Genomic DNA, 13,308 nt, shown 5'->3' with positions numbered 1-13,308 from the left:
AGTTCCTCAGTGAAACTTGTCTCTGTGGTCCCATTCCCTCTCCCAACTTGTCATGACTCGTCTGGTTCCCCGTCATGCATGACATGCTGTGTTTTGTTTTGTTTTTTTTGTTGTTTTTTTTAAGTGTCATACGTCAAGCATCTGTCTTCTTTTCTTCCAAAACCAAAGGGACCATGAATTTGCGTTTGAATGGTAAATACATTTAAATCCAGAACCCTTTTACAGACACTGTAAATCTTGTGACAGATCTGTGTTGGTCACCGCAAGTGAAAGTTATTTTATCTGCAAAATCTGCAAAATAAGATCTGTAATTCCGTAAGTGGATTGTGTCATCAGCAATGACAATCAGTTTCTTAGAACTCTCAAGTGAGAAGTTCGGTTTCACTAATATCCATCATCACAGTTTAAAGTGATCATTTTGAAAGTGTTTTATTTTTTTGAGGATGAATTTTCCTTCAAGGAGAGAAAATTGAGAAAGAGGGAGAGGGTGGTAAAAAAATGAGAGATGTTGGAGGTGAGAGAGAAATACATCTGGCTCTGTTCCCTTTCTCTACTGCAAAGACATGAGCTCCACATGTATAATTGATCTGCCTCAGCTCCAAAAATACTCCAAAAGGGATTTACTGTTGTCTATGTGAGCACACACACACACACACACACACACACACACACACACACACACAAAGTGTGTATAGTTGAGTAAGTGCTGACTTAATAATAGAGAGAGCAAACAGGTGAGAGTGTTCTGAGGAGATGGGCTAAGTCACAAAGAGCGGCAGAGTGAAGGTCTTTCCAACCCAGCACTCAGCCCTGCTTCTCTGTGCCGTGTAAACCACCCACCGCAGCCCCAGCGCCATTTAGCTGTTTGCCTGCGCTGCACTGATATAAAGAGACGGAAGATGTGATTAAAATGTTATGGGATGGTCTGTTTGTGGCTGTTTAAACACGTGTTCTTTGTTTTGTGGGCTCAAACGCTCGAAGCAGAAATAAGTAAAAAGAAGGCAAACATTTGCTTTTGTGTACCCGTGCATGCATGTGTGTGTTTGTGTGTGAGTTTGTACTGGATTTTCTCATGACTAACCCTGCTCTTAGGAGATGACAAATAGGCTGTCCACAGTGAATGAAGGTTTTATTAGAGGGCTAGCTGCTGTGTGTTTGTGTTTTTGTGTGCGCGTGTTTGCAAGGCAACTTGTCATGGGACTAGTGGTGGCCACAGGTCAACCCATTGTGCTACCTCATCAGATTTCTTCATGTAACATTGTAATTACACACCACATCCTGTCACTGCAGGAAGAAGCTACAATGGTTATTCCTACAGACTTGTTAAATCTCGCTTTCACTGTTTTACCAGCTAGTCGGTGTGCAGTATGAAGTGGATCAGGTGAATGACTGCTGGTTACCAGGCAGAGAAGTTCTGTCTGTATCCTTTGGCTTTTCACAGGCATGAACTGAGTGTACTGCCACGTTTACACCTTTCCTCCCTTTCTTTCCGCCCCAGGAGAATGCTGCCTCCTGCGACTCGGAGCTCCTGTCATTGCTCTTGGATGCCGGCCTCCTGGTGGGCTGCGTCTCCTCTGCCATATACCCCCTGCTCAGCTCCCACATGCTGTCCCACCAGCACGAGCGCGGCTGGGACGTGGAGAGAGCCGCTGCTGAGCTGGTGGCAGCAGGCCACAGGCCCGAGGCAGGCTCCCTGCTGCTAGCTTACCGTGGCACCCACCAGGCTCAGTTTACCTTCAACACCGCCTTGGCCGTTCTCAGGAAGTGGCTGTGATGGGGGCAGGGATGAGAGGGGGGGGGGTCTGAAGGAAAGGTAAAGGCGGGGAGGCGTTTTGGACAGCAGCCACAGACAACAAGTGATAAAGAAGCTTTAGGACCGGAGAGCTGCAAGGTGTCGAGAGAGGAGCAGAATTGGTTTGGATTCAAATCTGAGGAAAGTAGCGTGAGTGGAGAATTGAAATGATCTCAGGCTGTACCTCTGCAGTTTGTTCTGTAATTGGTATTCCAGTTCATCAACTGAGGATGCTTCAGCAGCAGCTGCAGTACCCCCCTTTAAGGTAAAAGAGCGGGTACCTTTAATGGTGAAACATCTGCTCAACTAGAAACACACACACATGCACACGCACACATGCATAAAAGCTCTGCTGTCTCTGCGTCATGAATGATTGTTCAGACTGATGGCTAATTAGAAAATGTGATTTTTTGCTTGCATTTATTTTTGTGTATTTGTGTGTGTGTGTGTGTGTCTGCATCCCTTTATGTGATAAAGTAATTGAGCAGTAGCCGAGAAGCAGTGGGTGAATATTAGCCTATTGTTCCGTGACAGGTTTGCCTCTTTGACATCCCATCGTTAAACACCCTGCCTCTGCTCCATTGTTTTCCCCCTAATAATGTCTAATTAATTCCTTCTAAACAAATTATCCCCGCAGCTGCCCCGCACCCAGTGTGTACGCGTGTATGTGTGTATCGAGGCGCGCAAATACCCTATACGAGCACCGACGCCCCGGTAATATCATGTAGAGCTAATGATGATTAGAACCAAAGTGCATGTGTGTTCACACAAGCAAATGATGATTCTGTCATCATTGTGTGTTTTATTGTATAAAGTGCAGGTTTCATCTCTCCCACCTCCAAGAGAAATAAAGACAAAACCAACAACATGATGACGACTCATATTTTCATTTTTATTGCAAAGCATTCATTTCTTTACATTAGCGTGGGAAACTTCGAGCAATCCTTTCGACGTACAAGTGGGAACCGCTTTTCTATAGTTGACCCTGCAAACATTGCACAGTTTTACTTTTCTTTTTAATGAATGGCTTGTAGTTAAGAATTGATTGCACATAAAGCATTTGCATTACGCCGTTTTCACATTGTTGTGAGATAATTGCAACTCTCTGCGTGAAGCATATGTGTCTCGCTTCTCCTCAAATGTATTTCTTATTTTGTTACACAGTCGTTTCAAAAACAGTTAAGTCCTTCATCTGGTCAGCAAGAGATTGTTTTCAACTCAACTCTATAACTGCTTATTCCGAAAAACGCATAATAATAATGCAATAATAGGACATAACAGGAAAATAATTTTATTGATATTAAGGGCAGGATAATGATTTTTTTTTTTTTTTAATCCAGGGGTATAATATGTCTTATCTGTCAAAGTCTTTGGCCCGTTTTCTTTTTTCTTTTGATAAACAGATGGCAGGAACATGGTGTTTGGCTGGTAATTGGTTTTGAAAGAGCGTCTTTTTCCTCTCACTGAATCTTATGAGATTATCAGGCGATCTTTTTCCTCCTGAAGACAGAAAAACCAATACCTCATACAAACACTATGATCAACAGCTTTTAAGATAATAATAACCTATTTTTCTTGGTGCCGGCAATGGATCCCTGCTCAAGCTGATTGGGGGAAAATGTCTGCGAGTGGCTATAAAAGTCCCGTGCTCACGTCTGCATGGTGTTTTAGTTAATTACCCAGATGCAGCTTGTTGAAGACTCGCTGTAAATGTAGTTGATGGCCACCGTATGGAGTTGTGGCATCAATGGCTTCAAGGCCCATTTAAATCTGTTCAGGCACTAAAAAGCAGATCGCGTCTCCATATTTGCTTGTTAACTTTCTCCTGCTGCACTTGATCCCTTAATTATGGAATAAAATCCATCAGGACATCTGTAAGTGCTTTTTTGTTTGTTTGTTTGTTTTTTAAACTTGTAAAACTTTTTCTCCTCCCCCAAAGACAAAACATAAGTGAAACTCTTCAAATTCTTTTTATTTCATGTCTTGTTTGAGCGCACAGTGAAGCCTCCTTGCCTGCCTAACTCTCTGTCATTTGCAATACTTTTAGGCTGGCCTAAATAAGAATATATATTATTTCTACATTGTGAAAAATTCAACAGTAATTCACTTTGACGGGCAACATTTTAAATAGCTGTCAGAGTGGAGTAGCTCATATCCCCGAAAGGCCAGAAATTGAATAAAGGGCTGTGGCTCAGAGGTATTTACCCTGACAGCAATATTGCTGTGTTTCAAGCCCATTCATAAAAGCTGGGGGCGGGGGGATGGTCTATATATCAAACAAGGGAGTAATGAATCTGGCCACCTGTGGAGGAGAGAGGGGAAAATGAGACAATGCTTGTGTCACTGATAGGTCACAGGAAAATACAGCCAAACACGGAGCTATCAGATGGGCTTTGTGAAGGGCCTGGCTGTGTCGATGATGTCAGCATTATACCGAGAAATAAAATAATACTGTAGAGATTAATGGGTCATTTTCTCCACCTGCAACGTCCCTCATAAATCATGATGCTTCCATTCGTGCCACTCTAAGTCGGTGTGGGATGTTGACGGTTAAAAGGATGACGGGGATTTGCAGGCATAAGAAAATACACACCAGTTGTGTCAGAGACAAGTTCTCCAACCACTACAAATTGAATTGAATTGGTCTCTGATAGTAATTGGCCCAAGTTTGTTTCCTTGAGCTGCAGCAGGACTCCACCTTTTGTCCCGGCCAGCATGAAATCAACTCTTTGTGCTAAGCTAATTTCATTACAGGAAACCTTGTGCATTCAGTCCTGAAGTGTTATATCCTCCATTCATCAAGTTGACCACACCAACACCACCAGGTATAAGTTTCTGGTGTAATACATCTTACATTCAGCCAATTGACCTAACAGTCGCTGCATCTGAGCGAGAAGAAGCAGAGAACTGTCATTTAGGGAAAATATGTAGAAAACTAGGAGCGGAGAATGGAAAGTGGTAGAACATGAAAACAAATCAAATGTCCAAAGTGATAAACGGAGATATTAGAATTTCAGAAAAGGAGAGGTGCGAGAGAAGGAGTGAGGGCCAAGTGGATTAGCACTGCAATGTTTTCACTGGCGAGGTGTTTTGACCTGTCTTGATTAGCTGAGCTGATCCCCATAAACTCCTGGGAGCATTTGTATGCTTGTTTGCTTAAACGCGCACACACACTCCACTACCACACAGCTTCTCAGTGACTATCCGCAAACACACCGTGCATGTTAATTATCAGCAGTAGCTTCTCTTTTAAGCAAAGATACAGAGTGAAAATATTTAATGTGAGCAGTTTTGTCACTTCATTTCAAGTACTTGTATTTATGCTTCCTTTTCCACTACAAGTGCCTGATTAAAGCAGAGCTCCTGTTCTGTTTAAAGCTGCTATGATCGAAATTTTTTATATTAAAAACACATTTATGTTAGATGTGGACGGTGTTTGTTTCCATAGTGAGCAAACCATTGTTGGCTACATCAACTGTGCTCAAAGCATTTTAGATATAACAAACAACCTGCATCCATATTGAGACTCTTGAAAATATATGCATAAGCACATTTTCTGCGGAAAAAACAAAACCAAACCATGAACGAGTAACAAAAAAGACTGCTGTGTTGTTTAAATGCATAATCTTAACGACACAACAGCTGCTTGCGAAGACCGTGAGGCCACTCACGCCTGAGGCTGATTGGACTGTGGGGGTTTCTACATTGTTGTAGATACATTATTGCTTGTGTGGATGTAAAAAGCGTGAAAAAAAAAAGGCTTCTTGAAACTAAAATGTTGTAATGTGGGCATAACATACACTGCAGTTCTCCTCAACACGTCTTTTTTTTTTTTTTTTTAAGGCTCCTTTCAGTTCATTACATTCATTACTGCTTCTACTGTTGTGTTCTGGTTCAATCTAACTGCTCTTGTGACATTTTTTTGGTCACACCAGGCAACTGTTTTCACTGCAAAAGTTTCAAACACCCACTCCACTCCTGCCCAAATGGTGAGTGACTAACTGGAAGAAGTGGATTATTTAGCTGTAAAAAGATGGTTTTCTTCAGTGGGTCTGGTGGGAGAACCACATTCATTGACAAGCATTAAATGTTCCGTTTGGATCTCTAAACTGTTCTTTGCTGGCATCAGTGGCCATTTAGTGTTTCCGTGCCGCGCTGGCATGCTTCCATCCCTCCAGCTTCAGATTTCATTGCCGTCCAATCAGCTCACGCTCACGGAGGATTTCACTCCAGGTCACATCCATTAGTATCATCACCGAGGTCTAATGTTCGACAGAATTGCACGTCTGTCAGAGTATAGATTTAATCACTTCATACGATGAATGATGTAGCTAATTAATGCTTATTTCCCTATGTGATCTAATCAGCAATGATCGGCGTACTTATCTCACAGCCACTTTCAGTATTCTCTCCTGATTTGCATATCTGTAATTTCTTTAAATCTCTAAAGGTTTTGGGGTTTTTTTGTGTGTTTAAAATAAACAACAGATTTTGGAAGTGTCCAAAATGTCCCAATCTCTATTAAAACCAACATTGTTTTTTATGTAGAAACTCGTCATCACAAAATTCATAATTTTAAGAACCCTGAAAAGTCAGTGCCGAAAAAGCCATGCTGAGGATGAAAGGGCCTCCGTCTGCTTGGATTGCAGCCTTCAAGTTCCTTTTCAGATTGCACCACCCTCTCATAAATACCTGACATATAATTTCACTTTTACTGGCTTGATTGAGCATTCAAGTTGAACCTTTTTACAAACCCCTTTCTCATTCACACAGCGTAGTGCTCAGGAGGACCCAACATGCTCACAACGCACACACACACATTAATTGCGTGGGCAAGAATTTCCATCTTTGTAGTTTCTTTACACTTTTCATTTTACTCTTGACATTGATTATCTCTGTTCTGTTACACGAATACAGGATTTATAATTTCACTTAATTATGAATTTGAAGAAATAATGAAAAATGCCTGTTTTTACACCTGCTGATTCCCAGTGGCGGTACATGGTAAGATGGCCTGTTAATGAACTTGTTTATTAGGTGAATTTTCATATTTAACAAAATTAACAATTTTTTTGGGGCTCTTTTTAGGCATGTGTGCACAGACAAACGGCAAGCAAGTTGGCGAAATGGTAAGGTCTAATTCCCCTACCGCTGCTTCGCAACCTGTCAAGTGTCAGCATCCTTTTTTTTTTTTTTTTAGCAGTCAGACAAAGCTGTCTATGCAGGCTGTGTGAGCCATCATCACAATCCATCCAGAAGGTGATGGGGCTGTGGGTGGTGAGGACAAAAAAGAATTTCTGTCCTCCCAAGTGGAAGTTGAATGAGACAGGATCTTGCAAACTCTCTCTCCTCTGCTGAATGGAGGTAATCTCTTTGAAACAAGGCATTTAACTTGTGCCTAAGAGTCCTTTGTGGCATCTGCAGTGTGAGAGAAGGAAACATGAAGGAAGATAACAGGGAGTAAAAAGATTGTTTTTGCATTCCAGGAAATCCCTCACATGTTTTAACTTGTCAACAGTGTCCTGGATATTCATTCATTTTCCAAAGCCATGTTTGTTTCATTTACCTCTATCATTTTTATCCATCCTGCCTTGTCTGTCTTTGACCCATAATCTTGCCCTCCACAGAGTGACTGTCTGTCTGGCACCGCCTGTACTTCTGCACACAAAAGCCCCTCTGTTAGATACAGTAGGATTCACACAGCTTTCAAAGCAGAGGGCTGTAGACCTGTGAAATGTTGGACAGGCAAGAGATGCAGGAAATTACTGAAGCACAGAAATAATACGGAGAAAAAAGAAAGAAGGGAGAGTAAGGGAAAGTCTGGGTGTTGGATCGAAGTGCAGTTTCAGCTTTTTCGGTTAAAAAAAAACAAAACAAAAAAACAACAATAACACAGTTTAGCTGACTCTTTGTCAGGCATATACTTGACGTATTAAATAATGCCTGTTTGAGGTCAGCCCCAAGCTGGGTTGTGTTTACGTACCAGTCAGATTTTTGTTGCCAGTTAGTTCACATGAGCATTTCCATGGAGTTGTGCTTAATCCTTTGTTGACTGTAACATCTTACATACTGTGACAGATTTGTCTTTTTTATACTGTCATTGTCTTTTTCTGTGGTTCTGCTAACGGCTGTGACTTGTTGATCCTTTAGCGTAGCATGCACACTAGGATGAATGTTCTCAGTGATTGTGAGCGCAGTGATCCGCGTAACTAAGGAGCGTTTGCGGAAGAGGTTGATGGTAGCAGTGAGAAACTGCTGAAGCTGGCCACCAGATCCCAAGTAAGTAAAAGAGATGGAAGGAACCTAATGATGTATGATAATATTCTGAGGTTATACAGTGGATAATCAATAGACTTATAGATGAATAAGATGACAGTGCTGGAAAAGTGGAGACAAAACATCCTGATCTCTCTCAGAAGGCTGGTTGTACCTTAGGTCATAAACCCTGAAGGAAAGTAAGCCAAGCTAAAATATCAAAGTGTTCTCTTCCCAACATTTTTTTCCTGGCATTTTAGTTATTTCTCTAAAAGTTTGGTTTTAATCAGAAAGTAGCTACATTATAACAAGAAAGCAACATTATGCTTGATGGCTGCGATTGACCTCTGATTGCATGGAACTAATCTATTAATTGGACACAAAAGTCCACCAGCATAATGCAGTGAAGTAACTCTTTGTAAAAAATGGCCCACGTTGAAATTGCTCTCTGTGTAATCATTTTAGAATTAATCGAAACTTCACAGCTGTAGTGTCAAATTTCATTTTGAAAAATTCCAGCCTTTAAAGATGTTCTAAAACAAGCGAAACACTTTGCTAGCAGCATACGGTTCCTCTCATATGTTGAGCCATGGCAGAATGAGGCCGCTGTTCAAAAGGAAAGTGACATTTCATTTGACAAAATTGATGAAACTGGTTAATTTGCATTGGAGACACGTAACTTCAACTCCCAATGCTGTTAAAAAGTCTGATAGATTTGAACTTTCAATAATAGATCAATATGGTACGTTTGTGTTGTGATGCTATAGAAACAGTTCTGCCTGTGTGAATACCCCTGTTAGAATAACAAGAGAAATTCTCTATTATCAAACAGCCCAACGTGATAAAGCAAGAGCAACATGAGATTATGGCATCACAAATAAAAAGGTCTCTGAGCTTGAGAAAATTGGATCTATGAACATGAAATTTCTTTCCATAACAGTTGTTTTATTAAATTGAGGATGGAGAAAAAAAAAAAAATCTCAGAAATGGGCTGTACTGCACAAATTGGCATCTACTCCTCATCCCCTATTACAGGCACCCGTATTCACAATCTCCCCCTGTTACTAACTGCCATATGGTTCTCAAACTGGCAGGTTGCTCTGTTGTTTAGCAAATAGAAAGTGAAAGCTGTAGAGGAGGTGGAAAGCTGGTTTGAGACCGCGGACAGAACAGTGTGGGCGGAGGAGTAAAACTGGGGATCCAGAATGACTGGAAATTGTTTGTGCATGTCTCAGGACAGAGCTGAGGAATTAGACAAAGCGCAAGTCGAGGTTTTGTTTTATGATCATGGGATGTTGATTGTAGATGAAATTTAAAATGAATTTTAGTGTCAGGCTGCAACATAAAACGTGAGGGGAAAAACACTGAATGCTGTGGATACGATACATTTCAGCTCTGCAACACAAAAAAAATCTATCTGCTGTCTCTTTTTAATACTTCAAATGAAGGAGGAATGGAGGGAGGGTGAAGAGTCTGGGTAATTCTTCACACTAAGTGAAGTAAAAGTTTCATCAGTGGTGTGTCTTTGTGGGTGAGTGTGTGTTTTAGGAAACATGTAGCTCACTTGTATGGTTTTGTGTGTGCACAGAGACCATGAGTGCAGAATATAAATTCTCTCTCTCTCCTCTATGTGGTTATTTGTGTGTGTCTGTGCTGCATTTAGTGTCTCTTCTTCAGCAATCAGAGATTCATTGATGTCTATCTCTTTGGCTGAATGCAGAAAATTACCTGCTTTAACACAGACTGTTTTCTCCTCGGCTCCTATGCTTGAGCTCGGCTTCATTTCGACTCCAGTGACCTCAGCCTTTAAACACGTCACACGCACAGTGAAAGGGATAGTTCAGGAGACCTTTGCTTCCTACGACAGTGTAGGCTGTCTGATTAAAAAAAAAAAAAAAAAAAACACCTTTGGATAGAGTAGGAGGATTGTGTGTTTCGAGTCCATTTGCTGTATGAGCAATCCTCAAAATGTTTAATATGTAAAGTCTGTGTGTGTTGGGTCTCTATAATCACTGGGAAATGTAGTAGTTCATACCACTACCAATGGGACGTACCAATCCTCAATATTAAATAATTATATAAATAATTTGACAGAATAAATTTAGAAAATTAATGGGGTTAGCCTAGCTCATTAAATGAGCACTAAACTTAGGATGGGATATTTAAATGTCTAAATTTCATGTTAATATAAACATCACCTGCAGTAAAAAGCTGGTAGAGCAAACAAATTCTTGGGGTCTTTATAAGGTTTATTTCAACAAGGGTCAGGAAGAATGTTTATGCATATGCAGATACACCTGCAACTGTTTATGAGTTTCTTGTTTGCTGTGACCAAAACTTTTCTTAAAAAAAAAAAACAACAACATAATGACAGACAAAATGAGGCTCACCCACAAAAAAAGCAGGAACAACGGGAACAACAGGTGTTTGCGTTTCTGAGGGATTCAAACCAATGGAGAATGAGGCAATCAGTTACCATGGTGATTGTAAAGGAGGAGGATGAGGCGGACAAGGGAGGTGGTGGTGGTGGGGGGCCAGGCATGGAACAGTTTGATTTGGAGTGTGTCACTTACAGGCTTTGATGATGATGATAAGGGCTGCTGCCGGGGTAAACAACACCAGCGTGTTCAAAGAGTGGGACGACTGGGCACTCCGGAGGATCAGGTTGTGTTCACTCACACACTCACATCTTCTTTCTCTCCGTCTCATTCTCCCACCAACCCCTCTTCCTTCCTACTTACACACACACACACAGCATCTGCCCCTCTTTCTCCATCTCCACCCCCAGCATGAAATGAACACTCAACCATCAACTCCAGCTACCTGCTACTCACCCTGCGGATGTCCTGCCGGCCTTGCGATGAACAGCAAGGATCATCGTAACCATAGCAACACTCCGCAAAACACTTCCATCCGTGTGTGTGCTGGGCATTTGTTAGAGACATTGGGGTGAGACGATGAGAGGGGAGTGGTGGACTAAAAGCCTGCAAGACAACAAGGCAAGGCAAAGGGGAGGATGTAGAGTGCTTGTGTGTGTGATTTTGAGTAACATGAAAAGTGATGAATCAAGAACGGAACATAGAGATTAGGCCAAAGTGAGAAAGGTGTGTGTGTGTGTGTGTCTGCCAGCAGCAAAAGACAGCTAAAATGAGCAGTAATGTGTGTGTTAGCGAGAGACAGAGAGAGAAGGGTGAGACAGAATGAGCGAGAAGGAGGGAGGGTGCAGTGGAGCTGAAATCTTAACTAACAGAAGCAGTGGCACCATGCTGAGAAGAAGAGCTGAAACCAGACAACAGGGCTTTAGGCTAATTAAGAAAAGATAGAACGAGTGTGTGCGTGTGTGTGTTTGTGTTTGTCCCTTTGAGAAAGTCGATGTATATACATGTTAGTGTTGGGAAAAAGAAGGAAGTTGTGCTTGTTTGTCACATTGTTAGCTCATGTTGCCTTGTGTGCCCTGAGGCAAATTACTTTACCTCATGTTGTCTTCCATATTTAGATACCTGTCTCAGTCACATCTATGTCAATCAGCTTCTCTCCTCATGTGTGTTTGTGACATCTTAATTACCTAAAAGATACTCATCTGTCAGTGGAGTGAGGCAAAACAATGTCATCTCCTTGCTGGTTGGGTCATCGTGCTGATTGCTCCTCAACGTGACTCAGCTGCAGTCAGGGAAAGCTTCAATCCACACGCTATTGGAATGTGCTGAAAGGCATATTCAGTTTGTTTGTTTGTTTTTGTTTTTTGTTCCTCATTTTCATGCTTTCAGACATGATTTCTCTTCATTTTGAAGACATTACCCAACAAATGTATCGACAAAATTTAGCAATACAACATCATCAAAGAGCCAAAAGAGAAAACAGGTTGTTTGCCATCCAAGGAACTTATTAGTGTAAATGGCACCGGAGTGTAGTGGCCTTTCTTGTAATTTAAGGCTAATATCTTCTGTTTTATGAAATTATTTGGAAAGTGAAAATCAATTCATGTAATCATTAATGTAACTGTAAATAATTCAAATTGATGAGTCTCAAAATAATTTTCAACTTTTAAAACACAATTTTTCCAGTGACCAAGAACAGTGAAATTTATTCCCCAGCACCTTTTCTCTTTTCACTGCCGGTATGACCACGGAGAACGATCACAGCAACCATACATTTGTCCAGATCAGTATTCTTTGAAACTGACTTGAAAAATGAAAATTTGATGTCGCCATGCTTCAAAAATTAAAGTTTCCTGCTGCTAATGGACCCCAATGACAAGTTCACAATGTTGCATTAAAGAGGAAAAAAAAAAAAATCAATTTAACAGTCAATTGCTTGACACATCATTGGCCCTAAATCTACAGATGTTCTTTTATTCAGTTGAAGAGTGATGTAATACAAAGTAAATGTACTAAAAGTAGTGTGAATTCAAAGAGCGCTGACTACCAAGCCGGATGTATGAATCAGATGTGTTTCACTTAGATCATCTTGGATCACACGCAGACTCGCCAACCTCTTGAACAGTTGGATGCGGTAATAATATTGCACCTGTAAGTTGTGTACTTTGTGGAGTGCAAAAAAAAAACAACAATTGTGGTGACCTGAAATACTTCAAAAATGAGGGCATCAAAAGTAAAATTTTCCATCTATTTTCTCACACTTATTGCAACAGTAGGAAAAAAAAGGAAAAGGTGCTGTCTTAAGAAAAGACGGTTAGAAGATTCAAATAAAGATAGAGTCTGGCTTCTTCTGGTTTCTGAGGCAAATACAGTGTTGATTCAGTTTGAGAAGTCTAATTGAGTTCTGCAAGATTAATGCAGCTCTCCAGTGACTAATTAAGTTGACATCTGTGGCAGTTTGTGTACTTGTTAATTTAGCCTCTCAACAAAACCCATTTTTCTTGTGTTGAGGCTTTTTCCGATACACCAATAGTCAATAAAAGGCTCACTAATGGATGACCCACTCACCTGCAGCGTCTGTATAAATCTGAATCCGCTTCTTCTCCCCGTCTCTGTTTGCAGCACTGCGCGAAGATTAAGTGTCAGATTAGAATTTAAGTGAACCCACATCTGTTTTCATACATGGTCAGTAATGCAATGGACACAATAATATAAAAGCTTTCTGTCAATTTACTCATCCCATTTCATCGCTATAGTAACCAAATACAAAAACATCCCAGATCGCCTTGTGTTTTCTGCACAGATCTCACTGAGTGGGGAAAACTAAAGTAAACAGTAATTTGATCGTCAATTTATGGACCAAAGGTGGGGCACACAAAGGCA

The 13,308-nt window shown here is 40.9% G+C and overlaps 1 protein-coding gene and 1 long non-coding RNA gene across 4 annotated transcripts in view; both read left to right on the top strand.

Moving 5' to 3' along the window:
* The window catches only part of nbas (NBAS subunit of NRZ tethering complex), a 122,656-nt gene extending 119,996 nt beyond the window's left edge, over positions 1–2,660 (top strand). For all 3 annotated transcript variants that reach the window (XM_029496822.1, XM_029496823.1, XM_029496824.1), the window contains exon 53: positions 1,499–2,660. In XM_029496822.1, coding sequence (XP_029352682.1) covers positions 1,499–1,774 — 276 coding nt within the window. In that variant the 3' untranslated portion in view covers positions 1,775–2,660. The remainder of the gene's footprint in view (positions 1–1,498) is intronic.
* Positions 2,661–9,255: 6,595 nt separating this feature from the next.
* Positions 9,256–13,308, top strand: part of LOC115037730 (uncharacterized) — a 42,877-nt gene continuing 38,824 nt past the window's right edge. The window contains exon 1 of the long non-coding RNA XR_003840472.1: positions 9,256–9,524. This is a non-coding gene — a long non-coding RNA (uncharacterized LOC115037730). The remainder of the gene's footprint in view (positions 9,525–13,308) is intronic.

This window comes from Echeneis naucrates, chromosome 24 (assembly GCF_900963305.1).
Source record: "Echeneis naucrates chromosome 24, fEcheNa1.1, whole genome shotgun sequence".
Taxonomy (NCBI): domain Eukaryota; kingdom Metazoa; phylum Chordata; class Actinopteri; order Carangiformes; family Echeneidae; genus Echeneis; species Echeneis naucrates.
This window is presented reverse-complemented; position numbering and strand designations above follow the sequence as displayed.